Source organism: Aspergillus foveolatus, assembly GCF_047715535.1.
Source record: "Aspergillus foveolatus strain CBS 279.81 unplaced genomic scaffold BDW70scaffold_90, whole genome shotgun sequence".
NCBI classification, from domain to species: Eukaryota; Fungi; Ascomycota; class Eurotiomycetes; order Eurotiales; family Aspergillaceae; genus Aspergillus; species Aspergillus foveolatus.
The window spans coordinates 47,218-72,678 of NW_027396154.1; the positions used below are offsets into that span (position 1 = coordinate 47,218).

General features: G+C 48.9%; 8 protein-coding genes across 8 annotated transcripts; 4 read left to right on the forward strand and 4 right to left on the reverse strand.

Annotated features, from left to right (window-relative positions):
- Nucleotides 1-107: 107 nt before the first annotated feature.
- BDW70DRAFT_144270 (ankyrin repeat domain-containing protein) lies at nucleotides 108-1,272 on the reverse strand. Its single transcript, XM_073738227.1, has one exon. The coding sequence runs from the start codon at nucleotides 1,255-1,257 to the stop codon at nucleotides 238-240; it is 1,020 nt and encodes a 339-aa protein (XP_073591695.1). The 5' UTR covers nucleotides 1,258-1,272; the 3' UTR covers nucleotides 108-237.
- A 1,631-nt stretch (nucleotides 1,273-2,903) lies between these two features.
- BDW70DRAFT_172015 (family 26 endoglucanase H/Glycosyl hydrolase) lies at nucleotides 2,904-3,914 on the forward strand (the record flags this gene model as incomplete). The annotated part of the gene is made up of 1 exon (XM_073743372.1): nucleotides 2,904-3,914. One exon carries the CDS (start codon nucleotides 2,904-2,906, stop codon nucleotides 3,912-3,914), a length of 1,011 nt encoding a protein of 336 aa, XP_073591696.1.
- A 465-nt stretch (nucleotides 3,915-4,379) lies between these two features.
- On the reverse strand, nucleotides 4,380-5,261 carry BDW70DRAFT_172016 (necrosis inducing protein-domain-containing protein; the record flags this gene model as incomplete). The annotated part of the gene is made up of 2 exons (XM_073743373.1): nucleotides 4,380-4,753; nucleotides 4,880-5,261. The coding sequence occupies 2 exons, from the start codon at nucleotides 5,259-5,261 to the stop codon at nucleotides 4,380-4,382; spliced, it is 756 nt and encodes a 251-aa protein (XP_073591697.1).
- Nucleotides 5,262-6,330: 1,069 nt separating this feature from the next.
- On the forward strand, nucleotides 6,331-6,909 carry BDW70DRAFT_172017 (uncharacterized protein; the record flags this gene model as incomplete). The annotated part of the gene is made up of 1 exon (XM_073743374.1): nucleotides 6,331-6,909. The coding sequence occupies one exon, from the start codon at nucleotides 6,331-6,333 to the stop codon at nucleotides 6,907-6,909; it is 579 nt and encodes a 192-aa protein (XP_073591698.1).
- Nucleotides 6,910-8,944: 2,035 nt separating this feature from the next.
- BDW70DRAFT_164073 (putative UDP-sugar hydrolase) lies at nucleotides 8,945-9,930 on the reverse strand (the record flags this gene model as incomplete). Its single annotated transcript, XM_073741408.1, has 3 exons — nucleotides 8,945-9,450; nucleotides 9,500-9,811; nucleotides 9,864-9,930. 3 exons carry the CDS (start codon nucleotides 9,928-9,930, stop codon nucleotides 8,945-8,947), a joined length of 885 nt encoding a protein of 294 aa, XP_073591699.1.
- Nucleotides 9,931-10,710: 780 nt separating this feature from the next.
- Nucleotides 10,711-11,268, reverse strand: BDW70DRAFT_164074 (uncharacterized protein; the record flags this gene model as incomplete). Its single annotated transcript, XM_073741409.1, has 1 exon — nucleotides 10,711-11,268. The coding sequence occupies one exon, from the start codon at nucleotides 11,266-11,268 to the stop codon at nucleotides 10,711-10,713; it is 558 nt and encodes a 185-aa protein (XP_073591700.1).
- A 2,029-nt stretch (nucleotides 11,269-13,297) lies between these two features.
- Nucleotides 13,298-14,476, forward strand: BDW70DRAFT_172018 (uncharacterized protein; the record flags this gene model as incomplete). Its single annotated transcript, XM_073743375.1, has 3 exons — nucleotides 13,298-13,770; nucleotides 13,839-14,126; nucleotides 14,186-14,476. 3 exons carry the CDS (start codon nucleotides 13,298-13,300, stop codon nucleotides 14,409-14,411), a joined length of 987 nt encoding a protein of 328 aa, XP_073591701.1. The 3' UTR covers nucleotides 14,412-14,476.
- A 4,945-nt stretch (nucleotides 14,477-19,421) lies between these two features.
- On the forward strand, nucleotides 19,422-24,244 carry BDW70DRAFT_164076 (WD40-repeat-containing domain protein; the record flags this gene model as incomplete). The annotated part of the gene is made up of 3 exons (XM_073741410.1): nucleotides 19,422-19,922; nucleotides 19,980-21,914; nucleotides 21,965-24,244. 3 exons carry the CDS (start codon nucleotides 19,422-19,424, stop codon nucleotides 24,242-24,244), a joined length of 4,716 nt encoding a protein of 1,571 aa, XP_073591702.1.
- Between the last annotated feature and the right edge of the window lie 1,217 nt (nucleotides 24,245-25,461).

The window sequence follows — 25,461 nt, forward strand, 5'->3', positions numbered from 1 at the left end:
CAGGAAACAGCTTTATTAACATACTGTTGCTGACACCAGACAAAGTAAGTCAAAGAATCTCTCCCAGAATATCACTGTGTAGTATATACCGGCGAAGCTGTAGTGCTTGATAATCAGTAAACTATTCACTCTAAGACAAGCCAAACGAAGACGGGTTGAATCCCACTGGGGCTGACTGTAGAGTTGACCTGGAAGAACATCGAGTTAGAACTTGTGCAATTAAGCTGCCAGTGAACATCAAAAAGGTTCCGTAACAAGCGTCTCCAGCGTCGTTTTCTCCGTAATCCACGTTACAGTCTCTATCCTCCTCGCACCCCTCGCATACTCAAGTATACTCCGTCCCTCTTTATCACGCGCAAAAACATCTGCACCCGCCCCAACAAGCGCCTTCACAGTCCTCAACGAGCAATTCGCCGCGGCAACATGCAACACAGTCACTCCTTTCCACTCTCTATGCAAATGTTCCAGTTTCCACTGATTGCCTTCCGGCTTCCCATCAAGTCTGGGTTTCCACTTCAGCAACTCCCGAACAACACTTCCATGCCCGCGCTCGGCCGCAATAAAAATCGGCGTCTTCCCGTACCAATTCTCGTGATCTACATCTGCCCCTTTTTGCAGAAGGTACCGCACAACATCGACTCGCGCGTGCCGTCTGTCAACAGCAAAATGCAAAGGCGTGCGCCATTTCTCGATCTCCTCGTTTACGTTTGCGCCGCGCTCAAGTAGCCACCCTATACATCCTGGGACACGTTGATTCCCCCGTGCAGCGGCGTGGATGGGCTCGGCCTGATCGAAATACCCCGGGCTAAATCCACGGTATCCGTGTTCTGTCTCCCGGTACTCAACAAGCGCCTTCAAGATCTCAAGATTGCCCTTCCCCGCCGCTAAGAGCAGCTCATCTTCGAACCCATTCTCGCTCGTGCGAGGCTGCGGAGACTGCACATCATATTCGGAGAGGAGGCGCATGATCTCGAGCCTCTCGTAGCGGATGCACAACGTGATCGGGCTGGGGAGCATGGCGAATCCGCCATCCGGGGAGACACCGTTGGCGAGCGCATTGCGGGCCGCAGGGATATCGTTCTTGCGAATTGCGCGGTAGAGCTTGGCTTCTTGTTTGCGGGGGTATCGTGCGTCGCGCGTCTCTTGCGCTATCTCCTTGTCGTTCTCCTCGTTTCGTATAAGAAGCAGATATTCGAACTCGGGGACTTCGTTGATAGGTTCGTTGGGGAGTTTGTCGGCGATGGGGTGGCTGGTCATCCTGGTGGAGGTGATGGGTGTGTGTTTGGTAATAAGAGGGCAGTGAGTTATATTGGATTCAACAGCGAACTAAGGGGCTTATATACCTCTGGGTGTGGGCTAATTTCTATCCATGTCTATTAGTGGCCCGGGGACCTTATTGGGTGCTAGCGCGCATGTGAATAGGGTCTACTTTACCTGAGGTACGCTCAGAAAAGGTGCTGGGAGTTCACACACCGCGAGAAGGTCAGAGCGATGTCCAGTGGAGGTGGATTGATGCGTTCGTCTTGATATGTCTTCAGGATTAGGTAGAAAACAAAGATGGCATGCATCTACGCCAGGCAGCACCCTGTCGAATAGCTCAATCTCCGCAGACACAGCCTCCTACCATGCCTCACCATTGATCGTGACCAGGTCAAGCTTCAACTCAGGCCTGCGCATCACATGTATAAGTCCTACTCACCTGCTCCCACCCATTCACCACTCTGGGGTCGCGTTTGGAGACGTGGATGTTCGCCGAGTCTCTTGGCCTTGCTCGGCGGGGTTCTGGAGGCGCTGGCCCTGGAGGCGCTGGCCGTGTACGCGGCCATGTGGGTTATGCCCATGAATGGGTTGGTGTAGCTTGGGTCGGGGATGAAGGCTTGTTTGCCTGTTTTCTTTACATAGTTGCCATCAAATTGGCCTGTCCTATGCATGTAGCGCCTGCAAAAATCTTGCAGTCAACGTATGAAGGTGGAAGACAACCCAGAGGCCGCTAAGATCGTCCTGGTACAGCCCCCGCTCTCCAATTCTGTAGTGCTCCCAACGGGCATAGTGCAGGGTGAGGACCTATAGAGGATCTCCCCCAGGATATCTTCAAGCGTCGATACGCCAGTTAGTACATACTTGCTTTCCCACAAAGCACGTTGATATCGCGTTTCTCCGAGGGGAAACTGTGGCAGTGTATGACTTTGAGAACAAGATCGAGCAGCAGTTCACAAACAATGTGAGCATTTCTTTACAGCGGCCAATCGTTTCCCTTAGGTCATAGAAACGTTTTCTAGAGATGTACAACAATAAACCAGAGCCTGTGCTCCAGCGCCTCGCGGTCGTGCCCATGTAGATTACTTCTATAAAGGGCAGGCTCGTCTTGGTGCCTGTTTATAGTTGAACAAGACACGCCTTTCCGAGACGATCAAACAGACGTCCGTCTTGGCTGTTCGTGTTAGTTGGAAGGACCATCAGAAGTGGGCCTTACAGCCATTCCACTCTGCACATCAATGGGCATTGTCTGTGTCCATAGCACCGTTGTCGCGATAAGCATGATGATCATTCCTTAGACGATCCATTTCCGCCTGCCTCCGGTGCCAGTGGGACCGTCCCACTTCGACAGACTTGTGCTAGAAAACCCTCAGTTCGTCTGTTTGGAACACCTTGCTGGGTCAGGTTTTGGACGAGGCCATTGGATGACGCGGCGTGATCATTTTCAATTCATGTTGGAATGAAGATTATAAGAATTATCGCATGATACGTCGTCTATGTTGCTCAAAATGGCAGTGGTGCGTCAAGCAATGTATTCTGTTCATATACCTTCCGGCATGTCGAACTATAAATTGAGACACTATATCCCAGTCATCACTACCATCCATCAATTGATTTTTTTAACTCAGAGACCTGCGGCTTCCAATATGTTTGTCGGTCGAACTCCCTTCGTTTCTCTTCTTCTTTCTTCGCTGGTCGCTGGACTATCCTATGACAGTATCGACAAGGCAGCAACTCCTCGAGCCAAAGAGCTTCTAAGGTACATCCAAGCTCAGTACGGTTCAAAGTATATCTCGGGCCAGCAGGATCCTGGCAGCTTGCAGTGGCTGCAGCAAAATGTCGGTGTTACTCCGGCCATACTAAGCACCGACCTCATGTACTACTCACCGTCTGCGGTTGCTCATGGAAGCAAGAGCCACGCCGTCGAAGATGCCATTAGTTTCGACAGACAAGGCGGCATCAATGCTCTTGTTTGGCATTGGTACGCCCCAACGTGTCTTCTCGACAGTGAGGAGCAGCCATGGTATAGAGGCTTTTACACAGAAGCAACCTGTTTCAATGTGGAAAACGCCCTTAGCCATAGCGGGAATGGGACAGATTATGGACTCCTAATTCGGGACATCGATGCGGTCGCTGCCCAGCTAAAACGCCTCGCAGACGCAGAATTTCCAGTCCTTTTCCGCCCGCTTCACGAGCCTGAAGGGGGTTGGTTCTGGTGGGGAGCTCATGGCCCGGCTCCTTTCAGACAACTGTGGGACCTTATATACGACCGCATCACTCGCGTTCACGATATCCACAACCTCGTCTGGGTCTGTAATACTGCAGATCCGAGCCGGTACCCCGGAAACAACAAGTGTGACATCGCTACCATCGACCACTATGGGGAAGCCGGCGACCATGGTGTCCTCAAGGGAAAATTCCAGGCCTTGCAGAATGTTACTAGGGGTGAAAAAGTTCTTGCACTGGCTGAGGTTGGCTCTATACCAGACCCGGAACTTCAGACTAAGGAGAATGTCACTTGGGCCTACTGGATGACCTGGAACGATGAATTCATCAAGGATGGGAACCATAACTCTCCAAAGTTCTTGCAAAACATATTCAACAGCAGCATGATCATAAGCCTGAACGGTGCCACAAGGTTCGATCTGAAAAAATGATCATTGTCTGAGCCTGGCAAGCTCTTGACTTCTGGGTTCATGTTGCCTCCACCGGCTGCGCGAGAGTTGCACTTATTTTCAACTCAGTATATGCGAAGTCTTTGCGAATCTCTCCATTTTGGGTCTCTTCACCTACTGGAGATATGTTGTTTTAATAGTGTTATGGCTACATGCGTTGCCCTTAATTGTATTATAGTCACTGCTTCAATAAATTTGTTTCTGCAGCCCACTTCCCGGGGATTCCACACCTATAGTTAAAGTCAGATGAGTTCTTAGTGCAAGTGGATTATTGAGCTATTAATATCTCATCGGTACTGGACAAGTTCTCTTTAGAGTCAGCTTTGTTTATCCACCCCTGATTTATTATGCTTTTTTATGAATAAGTTGAAAGAGCGGGAGAAAACGCCCATAGCCCAATCTGGCGGCATGCACAATACAAACTAATACCCATCGTCCATCCCCAATTCACTCCCTCACAGCCCACGAAGGAACCTTGGGCTCCCACGGGTCAAAATGCTCGTTATTCCTTGCATCCCACGGCATCCACTTATCCAGCTTCTCCCCAAACCTACTCAAATCACTATGCGCACTGCCCCAATTATTATTGAGCAGCTTCTGGTTAAACTTGCAGGGCATCTTCTCTAACGAAACCAGCGGCGCCCGAAACCACCGCCCGGTATCGTTTTCAATCTCATCGTCCTTGGCCTCGGCCTTGCGCAGCGAGTGCGTACCCGAAGAACCGAGGTGGTACACGATCATCGGGTGCGAGCCTTCGAACCGGAGCGTGGACCAGTAGTGCGTCGTGTAGTCGCCGTGCGCAGACCACGAGACGAAAATCACTTGGTCGTGGAGCGTTCACACGATGACGTGCTCCCAGTCGTGCTTGTGTGCATTTGAAAACCCAGTGTCGACTTCAAAGTAGTACCCGTACAGATACGCGCACCAGCCGTAATTGCAGCGCTCACGGACGTACGTCTGGCTGTGGTCTAGTCGGGCCTTGTCGCGGCACCCAGAGGGTGCGTAGGGACCGCCCGAGCGGATCCCAATCTCGCTGTCGCTGGCATTGGCGGCGAAGACGACTTGGTTGTCGTCGGTGGCGGCTCGAATAATTGACCCTGGCCCAGGAGGACGGGGTGGAGCGAGAGGTGGGTCGATACCAGAGTTGACCTTGTAGTCTTTGCCGATGGCTGCGGTCTGGTAGCAGCTGTCCGTGTCGAAGTCGAGGACGGGTTGGAACTTGATAGCGAGGTCGCTCGCGGTGTCTGAGAACGGGGTGAGGAGCTCTGCTAGGCAGGTTCCTAGAAGCGGAATGAACAGGGCTAGTTTGGAAAGGCTGAGGAACAGCATTGCGAGCGCTGAGATTGGGGTTGGGAGTTGGGAGTTGGGTCTGCAGGCTGAACTTGTAGAATCGTGGGTTTCTGAAGCGCTCCCAACCGCTTGATATATCATTCTAAATGTTGTCCTGCATTCAGAGACGCCATGCTTGTCGCGGTCAGCTGAATGCGATCAACTTCTAACGCGCTTCGAAGGAGGCGAAGCCTCACCTGAATCGCAGGCCGTGTCCTCATTGCATGAGGGTCAGAGCGACTGTCGTACACGGCGACGCCACAAAAACTTGGCTAATAAGTCGAGTCATGCTGTAACATCCCTGCGGATACATACATGACAGGACGACATTATGCATATTCCGGCGCCCCGTTACTCTTCTGCAATTGGCGTTATAAACTATGGCCGCCGTTTGCTTGGCAGAATGTTCAGCCTTAGCTACATGACTGGCGTGAAATCCCTGGCATGTCGGTTATTTTGCCCTTTATGCACGAGGGGCTTAAATCAGCAGAGATAATCATAGATTGGCTATTCTTTGCCCGTTCAGGGTCCTACCAGGAAGCGTATAGAAGGTCGAAAACTGGCCATGGGTGTTCAGCTGCAATATCTCCGCAAAAGATTTTCAGCCCTAGATGCTCCTCGGACCCCCACCTCATCCTCGCATCGGCGATTCCGCTTGCGCACTTCGCAATTCGCAGTCAGCGCCACTACTACTCGAGCAGTCATGGCATGATCTTGCAGCAGACTAGCACTGCAGTAGACAATGCGGTAAACACTTGGAGAGATAGCAGCTGATAGTGCTGAAGAGAATGCCGGAGAACGCCGAGAGCTGTAATGTACTCCGGGTGCATGCAGGGTTTTCTGCTCCATAATACTATCTAGGGTTACATTATGCACATCCAGCTGGGTCGACAGACTTCCCAAATCCCATCACCCATTCTATATCACGCAGGCCTATATCTTGTCGCAGTTTCAGCACCCGATGAATGTTAAAGGAGTACCCTTGCGCGCTCTGAAAGCAACTGCTCTTGCTCGTCCATCGATACTGTTTACATGCCTGCCTGCTCCTCAAGCGAAAAACCTTCAAAGAATGGCGACATCCAAACAAAGCAACATTATCCTCCTCCTCACAAGTCTACTCTCCCTTTCCCACCTCGCGACATCCCAAAGAACCCCCAACGAAAACCTCGTCCTCGCCGACTGCGGTATCGGCCTCGGTGTCAATGGCGGCTCCACTTCCCGCGAAATGATCTACTACCCCGGCGACGTCTGGACTGGCAACGGCGCCGACACCAACAAGCCAACGATGATGGTCAACGTCCCCTGGTCCGGTTCATATCCCTGGGGCCAAAAGGGCGGCGTGTCCGCACGCATGCCCAACGGCGACGTGTTTACTGTGCACATTAATCCGGGCATCAAGGATCCTATTGCTGCGGGCGACGCGTGGCATATGTACGAGATGAGTCTGCCGCTCAAATGCTATAGTTATCATCAGGATAAGGTTTATAAGCTTGACGATGGCAAGTTGTGCTCGAGTGCGTATGTGTGCAATCATCGGGGCACGCCCACGCCGCATATTAAGCCGGCTCCAGCGCCGATCCCGGGGCCTGCGCCGGTGAATCCAAGCCCGCCTTCCGTGGGTGCGATTTGTGATGTGTTGAATAACTAATTCGTGGTGTTGTTGAGGCAGGGGGAGTTGATGTGTGTTGTTATTTGTGGAACCAGGAAGGTGCTAAAGCGTTGCATGTACCCGCTCGATTTGTATTTTTGTCATGGCATGCAATGGTGGCCTGAAGGGCGCCACAAGGTTCGATCTATAAAAACATCCATTCTGTCTGAGCCTGGCGAGCTCTTGACTTGTAGGTCATGTTGCCTCCACCGGCTGAGCGAGAGTTGCAATATTTTTCAATTCAGTATATGCAAGGTCTTTGTGAATCTCTGCTTTTGGGTCTGTTTGCCTACCGGAGAGTATTTCTGCTGCGTGTGTTGCCTTTACTTGTATAAAAGATAGTTAGTCCTTCAAGACATTTGTTTTATGTAAATTGATGGGGATTCCACACCTATAGTCGAAGTCGGATGAGTTCTTTACAATCTGCTCATCTCAGTTTTGAACTGTCTGAGACCTATTAAGCACGTCACGTATCCTTCATGCCCTATTGACCAGTAGTATAAGCCACAGAGGCCTGTCTGACGACGTTATGAACTCATGACTTGCTCGAGCACAAACTCCTCTGTCTCAAAAGGGAGCTTAGGGGCCAGATTTTGCGAACATTAAACTACCCGTGCAGCGAGACGCTGGATCAAACAGGGCTGGAGGTCAGGCAGCTAATTGTGGGCTTTGATAAAGTAGAGTATGGCATTATCAAGACTACAGTGTCCTATAGGAAATATAAATTTTACATATTTTTGTTGACTAGATAGGTATATACTTGTTTGGTAAAATATATATACCAAAGCAGTGTCGTTTAGTATGTCAACGAGTAGATCGTCAAGTGCATTAGTTGTCTAAAGAACTAGGGGTAACTTCGATGAGCATCAACTATAAATACACACTGATCAAACAATCTTAATATTGATCCGATTGCATAGCGGGGTGGTGCAAACGGAGACACCTTGCACCTCTGGGTCTATGAGATATCCGACAAGCAGAACCTGTTCTCAACATCCAATGCAAGCCCTCTTATAGATATCAAGAACAATAAGCCTTCAACCAGTAATTATTCCTATATTATGCATGTACTCTAGCTTGTTTAGTAAGTATAGAGTATGAAGGACAATATGTCTCAGCTGCATATTAATGCTATCCAGGTTGTGTCATGAACCAATGCCAGCACTAGGTGATATTATCGCGCTTCATCATTAGCAAGACGCACCTCTACGGCCAAGATAATGCGATATGCCAGGAATTCGGCCATTCAATTGGCTCATTCTGACTTTGGAGTTTAATAAGCGATAGTTCCTGCTGGGAACCGGATCACTGACCCGAATCCGACGGTATTGCTTGACGGAAGTAGCAGCGCTGATGGCTATTTAGAAGCCTTCCTGACCCTCATGTAACTAGAATCTCCACAAATCCACGCCTCTATTAGTATAGGTCCAGTGTTAATTGCTTTTTTGTACCTAAAACCCCGACATATGGTAATATCTTGAATTATACTTATACATCTCTAAACCAACTTGTTGAAATTAGAGTATGAAAAGACATGCATTTAAGATTTGGACGGATGAGTATAGAATGGCTTTCCACGTTGCGAGGGAGCTATCGGGGAGTATGGTGCGAAAGGCACAGTTTCTGGTCTCGTCGGCGGGCGGAATCTGTGCTACAGAGCTCTCCGATAAGCCCCAGAAGATGGAGCTATGGAGGGATTTTTGGATCCCGGGAGGATAAAAATAGTGACCGGACTGGCTGCAGCATGGCTGGCTTTGCCAATTGCGACTGGATCATGTGTATAGTGATAGTATAGCCTAACGACAGAGACATCCGGTGATTGAAAGATGATAGACAATGTCCTACATGACCTAGATAGATCCAAGTCTGAGCATAGAACAATGGAAAGGGAACGGCTCTAGGATGTCTAAGGTCATAATGTGGTCTATATAAGCTGGCTTTCACAACCAGCTGTCTGGAAGCCTTTGAGCTCTGTGGTGGCTGAACTCACCACCTGCAGCTCAACAAAAGCACGAGACCCGAAAGGATAACCATATTAGAGCGCCGGACACTCGACTAACCGGATTCTCCCATCGACCGCAGGGTTCACAATGGGCAAACCGTCCGAGGCTTTCCCGACGATCGTGACCGCCTGAGCTCGCTGGATGCCGACAGCATGATCGTCACACTCCGACTCTGGCCCATGTCCAAGGACCCGTAACATCAGACCAGTATCAGTAATGGCGGTTTCCTCGTCGACGATTGTCTGCTCTGCCGGGAGCAAGGTGAACCCATCGAATCCGTCCGCGATAAACTTGGGCAGGGCGACGGTGTACGTGCGAGAAGGGTCTATCTTCTGCGGCGAGGGACCAGGTTGGTCGAGGAACATATCCAGGGTGCGATGCCCCGGCTTCCGCTGCCAAGTGGCCACCAGGCGGAGACCGGCTATCTGGAGGAAGCGACCGTCCAGATGCATATCGCCGATGGAGTTTTCCATGGCGTGGAGGAGGATTCTACCGCTGATTCTTTTTACCAGGAGGGGATTCTCGAATGGACAGATGTCTAGCTCGTCAGAGCTTTTTACAAAAGCTTTAAAGAGAGCAGGGCTTACTGATGATGTCCTTGACTAACAATGGATAGCGATTCGGGGTCGTCGGACCAAGGGCTTGATTGCAGCGAATCGACCCGCTGTTGAAGAAGGCTATGTCTGTGTCGTAGAAAGCCCGAACAGCAGTCGCTACCATGTTGCCTAGGTTTGTCTCCTGACTGCGAACGACTGAACCACGACCATCGAACGATGCATGCGAGTGTAGCAGAGGCTCTTGGACCAGAGCGTCCACACGACTGTGGATTGAGTCTAGCAGCTGGCTAACCCGGGTGTTGGAGTTGAGAGGAGCGAAGTCGCGCCCTCGATACTGCTCCACTGCCTCACTGGACAGGTTAGAACAATAGACGATCTAAGTTGGTACACTCACCTCCGACTGCAGAGACGTTGATCCTCCCCTTCTCATCTTTTTCTATCATCATCCGTAAGAGTGACATGCCTCTCCAGTCTGTCCCACTTTTGACAATCCGAATATCACCCTGAGCATCACAGATGAGACCGTCAGCTGTAATGTCTTCGTTATTGCATCCCTGTTCAATCGTTGCTGGGTCTGTGTCCGTATCACCACCAAAAGGACGGACAACATGTCTTGAACAATGCAACAAATGTACCCTACCATTGAATCTGTAGTTTCTAGCTCTTATGTCACTTCGTTATCTAATAGAACACAGAAGAATACACCACCTTCATCATGAGAAATTCCACCGGGTATTGCTCCAGTATATCAGGCACAAGTTCAAGCCAGTCGGGTTTGAATCTACAGGCGATTGTAGCATTGCAGAAATCCCAGAACTCTGGGTACCATCCAGCGCTTCCCCAATCCAGTAGAGTGATCGGTTGGCACATGTCAGCTGTGAGCCGGCCTTTTCTTCTTCTGGACACCCCTTGGTGCCGTGCGGTCCTGTGCAATATCCGCAGCTTTCTGGCGCTTTGCAATGAGTCCCTGTATGTCCATACTTCTGGCATCCAAAGCATTTTTCGGGCCTTGCAGTTCCGGTCGTAGTACTTATAGGCAAAGATCTGTACACCAAACATGCCCTATTCTGGGTGACACCAGCGCCTCTCTTTGGAGTCGACTTGTCAGCCGGAGTATCAACGCAGTAATGCCGGTCCTTGATGCCAAGAATAAAGTTAAAATCCCACTGCCCGTAGAAAATGCGAAACCAGCGAGGCTCCTCGACTCTTAATGACTTATCAGGCGGTATACACTAGGGCGGTCAGGATCTTGTTCCTTCCACGTAGGCTTCTCGACCGAAGACTGCCCTGACTTCCTTAGAGAGGGCAATCTGCTGCGCGGTCAGAGTGGACGCCACTGTCATGATAATCAGCCAGAGCAACGGACGGTCCTGGTATAGTTGCTGTACTGTCGTGGAGGCGAGATTACTAGGAATGGCAGCTTGCGGGTGAGTCCCGTCGAAAAAATCTACGTATAAGCTTGCTTCGTCCGCACCCGGCGCGAGGAGCGGATGGATGAGGAACACCCGCCGGCCGGTAAATCCTGGCCCGACGACGAGGAAAAGAGTGGTCCAGCCAGCCAACGTAGCTTCTCCTGTATGCCAGGCGTGGCTGCCGTCAGTCGTCGTATCCGAGCCAGCTGAGCTACACCGATTGGAGGGGACAAGATGCTCCAAAGCGGAACTGACCGACGAGGTACTGAAAGTGCGGAGTGGCCTGGAAGCGGTCTCTAGCAAGGTTAAAAGCCCGTCTAAATTTTGCTCCAGCTTTTCGATTCTATTGCTGCCGGAGGGATTCGTAACTACTCGACGTCTGCGCATGGGAGGCGACGATGGCAGACTTACTTCATGCGATAGCATTTATCGGCTATCGTTAGCAGTCAAATAGCTCAGATGTCCTGAACATTCAACCTTTCACACTTTCCCACCATAACTGCAAGGGGAGCGTCTGGCTTTTGCACGAACACAATTAACGCAGGGTCGCATTGGCTTCTCCAAATTGGCGGCTGCATGGTTATGATTGCTATTGGTCGCTTGCTGAAACAGGCAAAGGAGAAAGAAGTGGACTCTTACGCCAGGGACATATCACGTGCCACATGCATCAGAACGGGGGTCTGTTAGACGTTAGAAGCCTACATAGGACTCTGGAGCTACCATGCATTGTCCGATCACAGGAGGACGAATGGCGGGTAGGGCAAGCTGCCTAATATTCGGAGGCTCGGAGGATGCGTCGCTCAATCGGAGTTGGAGCAACACCTTAGGTCTGTTCGAAGTTCGAGTCCGCGAGTTTGGATTATACCCTGGTTAAATTCCTTGCAGAATACTGATATAGTCGCGTGAACAGGCCGAAGTCGCTGCTTATGAGATGTTTGCCCGGCCGGATTGGATTAGGGTTGGTGGAAAGCTCGCCGGGCTAGACAAAACATTTGGGGGTGATCGGCATGTGTAGCACACTCTTTCTATTTAGATGATCGGAAACCACTGGGAGTTGGCCTCTAATAAAAGGGAACTGGGTGGGACTGCTTACGGGAGGGGGAGGAGGGACGGAAAATGGGATCCCTCTACTCCTAACGTGAGAAGCAGGGGTCTGTCAGACTAGCTATTGGATCACCATTGCATTGATGGTCTAGCAAATAAGGGCCCTTTTTGTTGAACTTATGCTATGGATACACACTGATTGGATGACCGTAGAAAAAGCTGGCCATATTGATCATCTGTGGCGGGATTATGCGATAGGAAATACCCTGCACTTCCAGATCTACGGGAGATCATCATATAAATGGCCAGCGTCTAATGTAATTACTTGGTCTGCCACCTGTAACGTCTGACGAAGGCCTCGCATTCTTGCCTCTGGACTGGACGCTTGCCCCTTCATCTTTGTCTGCTTAAGAGGCAAGAAATCGACGAGGTCGTGCGATTGTCTCCCACAGCCGCTTGGAAGTTGTCGAGAGGCCTGCTTGAATATGAACCTGCGTACGGCCGTTAATAGGCCATACATAAGGAGAGGTAGGGCAAGAGCGTAGGGTTCATCTGATAAGCTTCACTGCGTGCTGCGACACACCAAATATACGTATATCAAATTAAAATAAAATAAGAAGAAAAAAAAAAAAAATAGAAAGAATAGGAGATATTAGATGAAGAATTTTTAAGACTGTTTTGCTCAGCACTGTGATGAGTAGGGTTACAGTGGGAGCGTGTTTCTTTCCAGCTCGGCACGTAACATAGCTCGACAACCTCTTAGATATTTGTGCTGCAGAGTCATCGGTCCTTACCTCCTACATGTACTCAATTAGAGATTGATTTATATGACTTCAAGGCGGCACTGGAACCATGGCATCATTAGTCTTGCTATGTTAATAATACCCTAGAGTATGGTCCCCTGGTTGGCTGAGCGCGGGGCTTAAATAAGCTGGACGAAGGGCGAGAGGTATGCAACCTATCATTGATATAAGCAGGCGTTTGATCAGACCGTATTAGTCCTTGTTCTACTTCCAGAGATTGAGTAGTTCTGTCCCGAAATGGCATAAGTAGAGTCTCCATCGGTGCCTGGACAATACTCCTGAACTGTCCAGAGAGGGTTACACCGTAGGCGCCAGTGATCAGCTGAGTCTGCCATCCATCGCAATTGAGTTTGCGATCGAGTTCGATCTCGATTGATCTTGGTTTAAGCTCGGTTCGCCTAGGTACGCAGTATAACGATTCGATCACCGCAGACTGAGATCACGATGACGCAAGCAACGCAAGCAACCGAGAACTTGGGATAAAAGCCAAACACTTTCCTCGCTCACAGCTAAGAAATAATAGCTAATTGTGCCTACACAACATTAATATTTGAAACACAACAACCACTATGTCCCGCAACCTCGTCATTACCAGCATAGAAAGCCTCACGGGGTCCCAAATTGCCAAAACCATCCTCGCGTCGCGCAGTTTCGCCAAAGGCATCAAACAGATCACAGGTCTAACCCTCTACCCAGCCTCAGATGCATGCGCGGAACTCAAAGAAGAGCATGGCGTGCAGATCGTTGAACACAAACCCGGCAATCTAGATGCAATGGTTAGCACACTGCAAGAAACGGGCGCCGACGCGATCTGCCTACTGCCACCCGGCCACAAGGACGCATTTAACATCACTGCTGAGCTTATAGCAGCCACGAAGAAGGCGGGCATCCCCAACGTATGCTTTATCTCGTCCGCTGGGTGTGATCTTGCCGAACGGGAAACGCAGCCGCTGCTGAGGAGTGTGATCGATCTCGAAGCGATGGTTATGGAGGCAAAGGGCGATGCCAGCACGGAGACGGGGCATAGTCCGGTTGTTATTCGGTATGTCCGCCTACGCCCTGTCCTCAGCTTGATTTTGTGACCGAGCTCGCTGACTATGTATACTTCAGTCGCGGCTTCTACGCAGAACACCTCCTCTTGTACTCGCGACAAGCACAAGAAGAGGGCAAATTGCCGCTCCCTATCGGAACATCTCACAAATTCGCACCGATGGCTTTATCTGATCTTGTGGAGGTCGTTGCACACGTGCTGACAGGCCACGGCAAACACGGGTTTTCCGATAAACATCGCGGTCAGCTTATGGTTCTTACGGGGCCCCAGCTTACGGCTGGCGACGAGCTCGCAACAGCCGCAAGCCAGGCGCTCGGCAAGGAATTGAAATTCGAAGATATCTCAGAGTATGCACATTCACTTTTCGTTCATATAGTATGAAACTGATTTGTACCCTCACATTTAGATCTGAAGCCAAGAAGGTCCTCAAGGACGATGCCGGCAGTTCCGAGGGAGAGATCGCGTATCTCCTTGAGTACTACGCGCTCGTCCGCGAAGGCAAGACGAACTACATCTCGACGACTGCATTCCACGATGTGACTGGAAAGCATCCCGTAGAGCCAACGGAGTTCTTTAAGCAGTATGCCGAGAACATGCGTCCAAAAGCCAACAAGAAGAGGAAGACTCAGTGAGGAGGATCGGCAGACTCCTGACTATCAGTTAACCAGACATATGTACACTAGAGAATTAATGAGTACATTAAGTCTGGATTTGAATTTTGTTTGAGAGGTGATGGGACGGATGATGGAAGTACGACGTGTAGTGAGGTCTGAGCTGTTAAATCTGCATGTATAATCAAGGGGAAGATAGGCAGATTGACACTGTATCGACTACACATATGCAGCCTAATAGAGCCTTACTGTGCATCTCCTATTCATACCAGGAACTACATGTGCACAATTGCCTGTCGTTGAATTCCCTGAGAGCTAGTACTTTGAGAGTTCGACTACTAATAAATCGACCTGGATATGGCATACCGGAGAGACAAGACATCCACGGCTCAGGAGTCAGTCATATGCAAGCAAGGTACGGGTTTAGAATTATGTTAACATTAGGTGGTTTACTTGACTTTTGCTCTGATATAGAACGTAGATCATCCGAGTATTCAATTATTGTATAGGCAAATCATGTCCATGGACGGTTCGAGTGCACAACGCTGTCCAACATTGGCCAGCTTCGGATAAGTAAAAAAAGAGATAAAGAAAACATACAACAGCTGGGATTCGCATGTGGTCACCCACCATACTACTAACCAGCCGGCGTGTGGCTTAAGAACGGCTGAGCGGACGGGAAGCCCTGTTTTCCACACCCTATGGTCGTATGTACTGGATCTTGGTAATTTTGAAAATATAAGCAGCTGCTTTATAATTTGTTTTGGTACCCTTCTGGTGCTGGGTCAGGAGCTCGGAAATTGTTGATATGTATCTCTATGGAAGAAAAGTAGAGAATGGACCTTGGTGGTATGTAGCCTTTTAGGGTTATTTTCGAGCTCCTAGCTTCCCCAGCTGAGACGCGTTGCAGCTGACTGCTGCCTCGTGGAACGGCATCTTCTTTGGTGCAGACTTGCGTGTCAACAGCATTGCCAGGCTTTGGAGCTGTAGGTTGTTGGTTTCAACATAAAAAGGTCCTTGGGCACGATAGTGGTGAAGAAGGACGTATTCAGCAGTGTAAATATCTAGTGACTCGAAAAGGAACCAGTAGGGTATTATTGCTTGCGGACAATACGTACATGGTCAAGAGCCCAGGGAATCTCTCCATGACCGTGCCCTTACAGTAGGGTCTGAGAAGAGAAAACTGAAGAGTGAATGGGCCTTCAACAGTTATTCCAGGTTTAACAAGTCTACGCAAGGCCTCCCCTTCTGTTGAATAGGCCTTGCTTGTTGGAGCTACCCATCAGTAATGCCAGGAATGACGGTAGATCTGGTGAAAATAGCTGGTCTTTCAGCAAAGCCTATAAAAGTGGAACGTTCTGGAAAGACGAATTCACCAGGCTCCCACCAGACCAGCGCCGCGTCAGGCTCCAAGGCCTAGTCAACGAACAAGTCGCCGCCGTGCTCGGCTACGAGACTGGACAGTCTCTGGTGCCTATTAGCGAGAGACACGCCGTTTCCTGAACTTGGATGCGTCTCGTCTAAGGCGACCATATTTTAACAGATTTTTGGAAAATTAGTCCGTGTGCTCTTGCCGATTAATCTGGCCTTTTGTGATGCTACTGCCAATATAAGCTTGTTATAGATTATCTGCTTGCGCGGATGGTGCTCGTCAATATCCAAATATAAGTACATTCGTTAGCATACATATATATATATGATTAAAAGGCATTCCATACCAACTGCGCCTTATAATCAATGCTTAGTTTTTGTGTCCTAATTCTATTGTAGGCTTTGTGGTGATAATTTTCTAACCTAGTATCTTGAGTGTCGCTGCTCATGTCTCCCGCCAAGATAAGTAAGACACCCAAGGAAAGGTGAGAATCTCACCTTGTCTATTATGCAGTAACCGTACTTACTTGCCCTGTAATTTGTTATATAACATATCTTTTATAGAAAAACTATCACATACGACCATAGGATGTGGAGAACAGGGCTTCCCGTCCGCTCAGCCGTACTTAAGCCACACGTTCAACGCGGATGAACGAGCAACGAGCCCTGAGTGTGTTGCTGCTTTTAGGGGTAAGAGACACTAAGCCTAGGGTGAGTGCAGGTGAGATGGGTGATAACAAGGTGAGAATATCACCCGCCTGAGAGAGTGGGTAGCGAGAAGGGTGAGAACTAAAATTTAGGCCACTACTATGATCCCTCCAGGCTTAACATAAATAGCAAGGGCTTTTTGACTTTTATCCGATGCTTTTGAACTGTATCATAGATCCTTTTACCTTCATCTTGTCTACATTTTCCCTATCCCATCTCTCACGTGACCTGATAGCCCTGTGCAAAGAGGATTTGACACGTAAGAAGCTTGAACTGCTTCAGAAGTTTGCAGAAGTACGTGGATTTACAGGCAAATATCAACAGAGACTGATAAGCAAAGAGAATGTTGTCAGTCGCAGGAAAAGGGCCCCGGCTACTGATAAGAGGTACCAGCGTGCTGTTGACAACAGGAGAATGTAAGAGTCTCGTCTGCCCTAGAGTTGAGGATGGAGATATTGATTACTATGGTAAAATAGATGGAGGCTATCAAGAAACCAGCCTGGAGATCTGTACTTCAAGGAGGGCGACCCTCATCCTCCTATACAAATCCTCAAGCTCTTTTCAGAAAGCTATATTGTGTTTCGTGACTGTAACGGGCGTAGGTAGTATTGTTTTCAACTAGCTGTCCTGTATAAACGAGTATCAAAAGCCTAGAGAAAGAAACAAAAGATAGAAGCGCAGATATATTCCTCCCCCCTTTTATCAAGCTTTCCCAATCATACGTCAAGACTTCCGACTTCCCGGACTTGCATGCCGACGGATCTCTTTCCCGAAGTTATGAGGACGGATCTCTTTTCCTACGAGGCCGCAATTCCGAGGCTGTACATTAATGTTGCAGAAACCTTATTTAGGACCAGGTTGAGGGCATGGCCGACAACCAAGATCCAGGCCATAGCCTGTGACACCAGGGACCCATTGGAGGCGGAGGGGAATCCCCCGCGTCTTTAATTCGTCGGCTGACTGGGTGATGGCCTGTATAATCTTTTGACCTGACTTATTCCCTCTATTTGCTATAGCTTGTAGTGCTGACATACTATCACTAAGGATAGTTGCTGGTTAATGTCCAGCGTCTGGAGGGTTCCTGGTTCTTCATGGATATCTGATAGACCAAGCTTATGGCATAGTATATTGCCATTAGTTCACCTGCATATACTGACCAATACTCCATTGAGCCAATGCAGACTTTCCAGCATTGGGTAATATTTTGATTCTGATCCAGGGCTACCACCGCAGCACCAAGATGGTTATGTTGACCTGATGCATCAGAGAAGACTGCAATCCCATTCTCTTTCTGCCTTGCAGAAGCTCTGGCTTTGGCTTTGTCATGGTCTGGTTCAATATCAATTTCCACAAATACTGGTGTCTGCCATGGTGGTTGTGGCCTTGGGATTTCAATTACAGAGGCACCCGAAATGTCCTTCTACCCTCAACATTAACAAAAATGGTTTTCAAACCCTAACCTAAAAGACACTAAACCATACGTCGCGCTGAGGAGATTAGCCTATACACCGCATTCCTAGATAGACATATTTGACCCCCAAATCTTACGTACAGTCAAGACATTCACTGGCAATCTGATATGAAAGATATGGTATGGAAGATGGTGGATTGAATTGAATAATTAATTTGACCATCAGTAATACCCAATTTTGCCTGCAGAGGCTGCGAAGTCGTCATTGATCGTTATCAAAATACTTCCTTAAACAGTGGCTCTGGTCCTCCCTTGCATTTCGCGTAGACGGTCGCAGCGGTATCCCGGAGGCCTTCCATTTGGCCGAAGAAAGCATCGTGGAATCCAGGTACACCGATATGATTGGGCCAAGCTCCTCCTTTAGTATGCCGTCAAAATTGCTCCGATGCTCAGAAGAATTAACCAAGCTGCTTGTCGTGTGTAGGAATGGTGTTTGATCAAGCACTGGTAAGGCTGACGGTGGGGGTGTAGATTCGCGGACAGTAGCATATACTGTAGTTGGTCCCAAATGATGTTATCCGATTGCTTATCCAAAATTGAGTTGAGTTGCGACTTGAATTGTTCTACCTCAAAATCATCGGAACTGATCAGAACATTGAGTCGTAAGAGATCGCTAAGAAGGTTTTTTCGGCCGTTCGCTGAAGGGAGAATCCGCATGTCTGGTAGAGCTCGTAGTGCCGAAATCAAGTCAAGTATCAAGTTTTGAGTGTCTAGGATCGCCTTAGTTGCTGATTATTATGCCATTGCACGACGCAGTTGACGGGTACCTTCAGCGCCAAAAGAGTCCAAAGAGTCCAGTGTTACGGCCAGACCTAGGTTTTGGCATGCTTCCCGGAAACTGTTCCGAAATGCATCCAGATTTCTCCCAATAGGAGCTGCATTGCTTGTATCTGGCCGCGTAAACGAACTGGTCGAGTAACGATCGCGCTTCGGTTCTTTTTCAGCGTCTCCCCGTGGTCGCTGCTCTTCTTTAGGTGGTTGTCGCTCTCTGTTGGGCCGTTGGCGCGATTGAGTTACAGTGTCTCCGGAAACTGGTGTCACCACTTACACTCTTTAGATTTGTTTTCGTAACCCTAACTCTAACACGCACTAAGCCAGTTCAGGATATACAAGGAATATTAACCAGCATGTGGTGAGGCTCAAGTCCACGTGTTAGCCTGGAATAATCTGCGGGCCTGATTTTTCACTTCAACAAGACAACCTTTGGTGCTGACCAACGCTGCCGTGTAACCCTGCAACAAACTCCAGCTCACGTCGATAATGTGCATGCTGTTCTGGAGGAAAGGGGCGATGAACCTTAGGACTAGCCAATGCCAGCCGCCATACCCCTGTTCAGCTGCGCCAACTCAGCTTAGAGCGGGGTAGCAGAGTAAGGAAGATGACCCCTCAGTCTTGACAGTAAGAACGGAACAACTCTCAACTCTCACTCATTTCGTGAAGTTCCTACACTGTTGATTTGAGGTTCTGCTGACCAACGAGAGATGACTTCTCGAAGCCGATTTCGTATCCGTAATCCATTTCACAGACATAAGCATTCTCCAAATGTGGATACTCAGGGGGAACAGCTGCAGGCCGACCAGGAAGCTGGCAATATCAACAGTGTGCTGCTGACTTCTCCTGGCAAATCCAGTGTTCAGGCGGAGCAATCAACCGAATCCTTCCCACCGGAAGACTTGTGGTCAGCTGCTTATGAACAGCTGGGTGACGAGGAGCGGAAAGCCTTGTCAACAATTCAACTTTCCGCAACACCAAATTATAGGGAGGAATCTCGGCAAACGGCGCTCCTTATCAACGAAGTCATTCAGTTAACTGAAAAACAATACGAGGATTTCCAGCAAAGAGTGGATGGGAGGTTCCGAAAATGCTGTCAAAAAATCATTAACGCGGCGTTGTCGTTCAAAGATATTGTTGGTGCAGTCGCTGCTTCAGATCCTACTAATCACGCGGCAAGTGCTTGGGCAGTTGTGTCTCTTGGGCTGACGGTATGCAAAGACTTCTACATATAGAGCGCAATGGCTAACTTGTGATTGGTAATACAGATTGCTCAGAACCGTCGCGATCTCCAGAGTGCGCTATTTGAATCATCGGAATACCTTGCAGATGTTCTCGCGCAGTGTGCTTACATTCAAGATAAATTCTACATTAACAGCAATGCCAAGATAAAGTGTGGCTTGGGTAATGCCATGATCAGACTTTACAGAGCTGTCCTACACTATACCGCAGAGATACGAATTGCTCAAGATCCTGGCGCGGGAAGGAAGCTGCTGGATTGTCTCACCACAATCACCGAGCACCCGCTTAGAGAACTTAAGTATTCGGTTGAAAAAGAGAGGCACAATGTTTTCCAATGGATTGGAATAGTAAAGTACCTACACCACGAGGACAAGGCAAAGGAAATGCTGCGTCGTATTGAGCAGCTGGCTGAATCCATGGACCACCTCATCGAAAAATTCAAAATTTCAAATCTCCACGTTGAGGAGGCGGCATTCTACGACTCCTATATTAATCAACACGAAGATTTCTGCCTTCCCAATACCAGGACTGAGCTCCGTTCTCGAATCTCAGAGTGGGCCGACTCAACAGGTGAGAGGTGTGTATTTTGGTTGAATGGAATGGCAGGGACAGGGAAGTCGACCGTGGCTCGAACAGTCGCACAATCATTCAGAGATAAGGGACAGCTGGGTGCCACATTCTTCTTCAAGAGAGGTGAAGGCAACCGTGGTAATGCCCAATACTTAGTCTCAACTATTACAAGACAGTTGGTGACCCGATACCGGCAGCTGGTGCCTGAAATTCTGGCTGTAGTTGAGGATGATCCGGATATCTCGTCCAAAAACCTCAGCGAACAGTTCCATAGGCTCCTTCTTCAGCCCCTACTTAAGCTGCGTTCCAGCCGACCTATAACGATCGTGATTGTGATTGACGCGCTAGACGAATGTGACCGAGAAGATGATATACAAGTTATTGTTCGCCTTCTACTCAGCTCGTGGGATAATGAATCAGTACGCCTTCGTATCTTCCTGACTAGTCGGCCTGATCTTCCCATCCGTCTTGGCTTCAAGCAAAACAACAACCATAAGGATACCGTCCTCCATGAGCTTCCTCGACCAGTAATTGAACATGATATCCGGCTATTCCTCAGATACAAACTCTCCGGGATAGGAAGGGAGCGGTCCCTACCCCCAGACTGGCCGGAACAGGAATATATAGAGAGGCTGGTGGAGATGGCTTTCCCCTTGTTTATTTTCGCAGCTACTATTTGCCGATTTGTTGGGGATCAGGACTTTCTTCCTGACCGACGTCTTGCAGCAGTTCTCCAAGATGAAGCAGCAACGTCAAGTTCTGATCTTGAGCGGACATACCTACCAGTACTGAACCAACTCAATGTTTCAAAGACCAAGAGTGATTTTGAGCAGCTCTTGAAAGAGTTCCAGGACATAGTTGGGGTTATTATTCTTCTCGCTGCCCCTCTCTCAGTGGTTTCTGTTGCCGGGCTGACTGGGATCCCTGTGGAGATCATCAGCAATCGACTGAATAGATTTCATTCAGTTTTGAACATACCCAATAAGCTTGACCAGCCAGTTCGCATTCTGCATTTGTCATTTCGGGACTTCCTTGTCAACACAACAAGCACCTTTCATGTGGACGAGAAAAAGACACATCAGAACATAGCACTGCATTGCCTTCGTGTTATGAATAACGGCCTCAAGCGCAACATCTGCGATTTACCAAGTTACGGAATACAGCGGCATGATATTGATAGCCAGATTGTGAATCAACATCTCTCCGAGGTTCTGCAATACTCCTGTCGGTACTGGATACATCATCTTCAGCAAAGTAGATGCTGTATCTCTGAGTTCCCGGTCCTTCATTTTCTGCAAACACATTTTCTCCATTGGCTGGAAGCACTAAGCCTTATGGGGGTTGTGTTTGAAGCTCTGGGAATGATAGATGTGCTTCAGGTCTTGGATGTGGTAAGTCTCTCTCGCACCTTTCCACTAATGATCAGTAATAACACTTTCAGAACGCAAATACAGAAATCTCAGAATTTCTATATGATGCAAGAAGATTCATCCTTAGGAACGTCTCTGTGTCTAGTACTGCTCCACTCCAACTTTATTATTCAGGACTGGCATTCTCACCGAAACAAAGTATTGTGCGAAAGGTTTACGGTGCTGAAATCCCAAACTGGATATGTCCATTACCACAAGTGGAAGCCACATGGAGTTCCAACCTACAGACACTCACGGGCCACTCAAATTCGGTTGAGTCTGTGACCTTCTCACCTGATGGGTTGACCCTGGCTTCGGGCTCGGATGATCAGACCATCAAAGTCTGGGATATCAAGACTGGAAAAGAGCTGCAGACACTCACAGGCCATTCAGAAAGGGTCTGGTCTGTGGCCTTCTCTCCTAACGGATTGACCCTGGCTTCGGGCTCAGATGATGAGACCATCAAAGTCTGGGATATCAAGACTGGAAAAGAGCTGCAGACACTCACAGGCCACTTAGCTTGGATTAGTTGCGTGAGCTTTTCACCTGATGGATCAATCCTGGCCTCGGGCTCGGGTGATAAGACTATCAAACTCTGGGATGTCAGGTCCGGCAATGAGCTGCAAACACTCAAGAACCACTTAGGTTGGATTCGGTCTGTGGCCTTCTCTCCTAACGGATTGACCCTGGCTTCGGGCTCAGATGATAAGACCATCAAAGTCTGGAATATCAAGACTGGAAAAGAGCTACAGACACTCGCAGGCCATTCAGAAAGGGTCTGGTCTGTAGCCTTTACTCCTGATGGATCAAACCTGGCTTCGGGCTCATCTGACAAGACCATTAAACTCTGGGATGTTAAGGCTGGCAAGGAGCTGCGGACATTCACGGGCCACTCATTTTGGGTCTGTTCTGTAGCTATCTCTCCTGATGGATTAACCCTGAGCTCAGGCTCGTTTGACGATACTATCAAACTCTGGGACCTCAAGGCTGGCAAGGAGCTGCAGACACTGAGGAGCCACTCAGATTCAGTTTACTCTGTGGCCTTTTCTCCTGATGGATCTACCCTAGTCTCAGGTTCATGTGATGATACCATCAAACTCTGGGACCTCAAGGCTGGTAAAGAGCTGCAGACACTTAAGAGCCACTCATATTACGTTAACGCCGTGGCCTTCTCTCCTGATGGCTCTGTCCTGGCTTCGGGCTCGAGTGACAGGACCATTAAACTCTGGGATGTCAAGGTTGGTAAAGAGCTGCGTACACTTACAGGACACTCAGATTCGGTTAACTCTTTGGCCTTTTCACACGATGGATCATCTCTGGCCTCGGGCTCGGGCTTCTCTCCTGATGGATCAATGGACTCGAATTCAGGTGACAAGGCTATCAAACTCTGGAATGTCAAGACCGGCAAAGAGCTGCGGACACTCACGGGACACTTAAATTCAGTTAACTCTGTGGTCTTCTCTCCTGATGGATTGATCCTTGCCTCGGGCTCGGTTGACAGTACTGTTAAGCTCTGGGATATCAAGGCCGGCAAAGAGCTGCGGACACTCACGGGACACTCAGATTCAGTTAACTCTGTGGTCTTCTCTCCTGATGGATTGATCCTTGCCTCGGGCTCGGTTGACAGTACTGTTAAGCTCTGGGATATCAAGGCCGGCAAAGAGCTGCGGACACTCACGGGACACTCAGATTCAGTTAACTCTGTGGTCTTCTCTCCTGATGGATTGATCCTTGCCTCGGGCTCGGCTGACAGGACTGTTATGCTCTGGGATTTCAAGGCCGGCAAAGAGCTGCGGACACTCACGGGACACTCACATTCAGTTAACTCTGTGGTCTTCTCTCCTGATGGATTGATCCTTGCCTCGGGCTCGGCTGACAGAACTGTTATGCTCTGGGATGTCAAGGCCGGCAAAGAGCTGCGGACACTCACGGGACACTCACATTCAGTTAACTCTGTGGTCTTCTCTCCTGATGCATCAACCCTGGCCTCAAGCTCGCATGATAAACACATCAAATTCTGGGATGTGAAGACTGGCAAAGAGCTGCGGGCACTCGCGGGCCACTCAGATCTGGTTAAATCTATGGCCAGCTTTTCACTTACGGAGGGTGAGCCTCTTCCGATATCGGATAGAAACAATTCAAACCAATTTCAGATATCTTTATCAGGCGGTTGGATTTCTATGGCAGGTGAAAAGCTCATATGCCTTCCACCTGATTATTCTCATTACAATTGCTCAGCTGTGGATAGGGTTACTATTGCTCTTGGGTACAGTGATGGACGATTTCTTATCATGGGATTCCATGTACCATAGATTGACTTCCCTTCACATCTTACTAATTTCCTTTTTTTTCTTATCTCTTTTTAGGATGACAACCTAGCATAGCGAAAATTCTCAATCGTGATTCGCTTTCCATTCAAAGATTCAATCCAGATGTTTCTTGCCGAGACAAGATCGATCGTATATTACTTCAGTAATATTATACGTAGTATGACTGGTACTATATGTCCCATGCTGTAATATTTCGGAAAAGCTCTTTTATTCGGTCTAAGATCAATATGGCTAGTATGTTGGTTTCCAGCTACAAAGAAAGAGTTTACAGCGGTGACACCTGTTTTCGGAAAGTCTGTACTTCCTAATAAGTCGCCAGATCATTAGTAAAGTGGGACGTAGTTGTGTAGCTTAATGCCTTTGGGGACCGGGCCGCAATTCTTAAAAGGAGGAATACCTGATTCGGATACCTTTGACTGCCCTCACCCGGTGATTCGTCTCCAAATACGCGTGTAGACCGAAGATTGTCGACGGTTGCTATCTCTGACGGTAGTTGACTGACATGTTGGTTGGTCTTTGTAAACGCGCGAGGTGGACAATTCCCTCTATGCTGGAACGAAGCCTAAGTACTCTCTGGGGTAATGGAAGCTGTTAAATCTAGCAGGATAGTAGTTGCCGGATGTGTTAAAGGCAAGGCCTACACCGAGACCGAACTGCTTAGCACCTGTACAGCTACAGCGCACCGCTTTAGAGTATAAAAGTATATGGCGGGAACTAAGCTAGGTTAGTAGGGGCCTACTATACAAGCAGCATGCTGGCTAGATGCTGCAGGTAATGGTGTCTGCAAGACATGGTCGGCTGCTAGAGGGAGACCACTAGCAGTAACGGGAAACTATCTCTTTGAGGTAGCGGGCCGTAGCACTATAGAGGTGACCAGAGGGCACTAGAAAGGTGTGTTTCCAGCTCGTACCTGGACCGTGGCTGTGTGGTATCGCCGGCATTTCAACAGATGCCTCCAACTCGTACTTGGGCCGCAACAACGTGGTATCGCCAACAGATCCTACTAGACGAGCCCGCGGAGACCCTATAGTGGCTCGAGAGGACGGATGCGCATGTCGGTTGGCTTAGAGAGGGAGAGTATTATGCCTGACTCGTACTCAGGTCCCCAGGAACCTCCTGACGCGGTATCGCCCATAATACTATTGCCCTTGCGGCTGGCTTAAGGTGCAAACTCCAGAGATGTTTGCAGCAGCAGAACT

Excerpts from the sequence above, each read along its gene's own strand:
- BDW70DRAFT_144270 (XM_073738227.1), bottom strand. The coding sequence starts at position 1,257 with ATGACCAGCCACCCCATCGCCGACAAACTCCCCAACGAACCTATCAAC.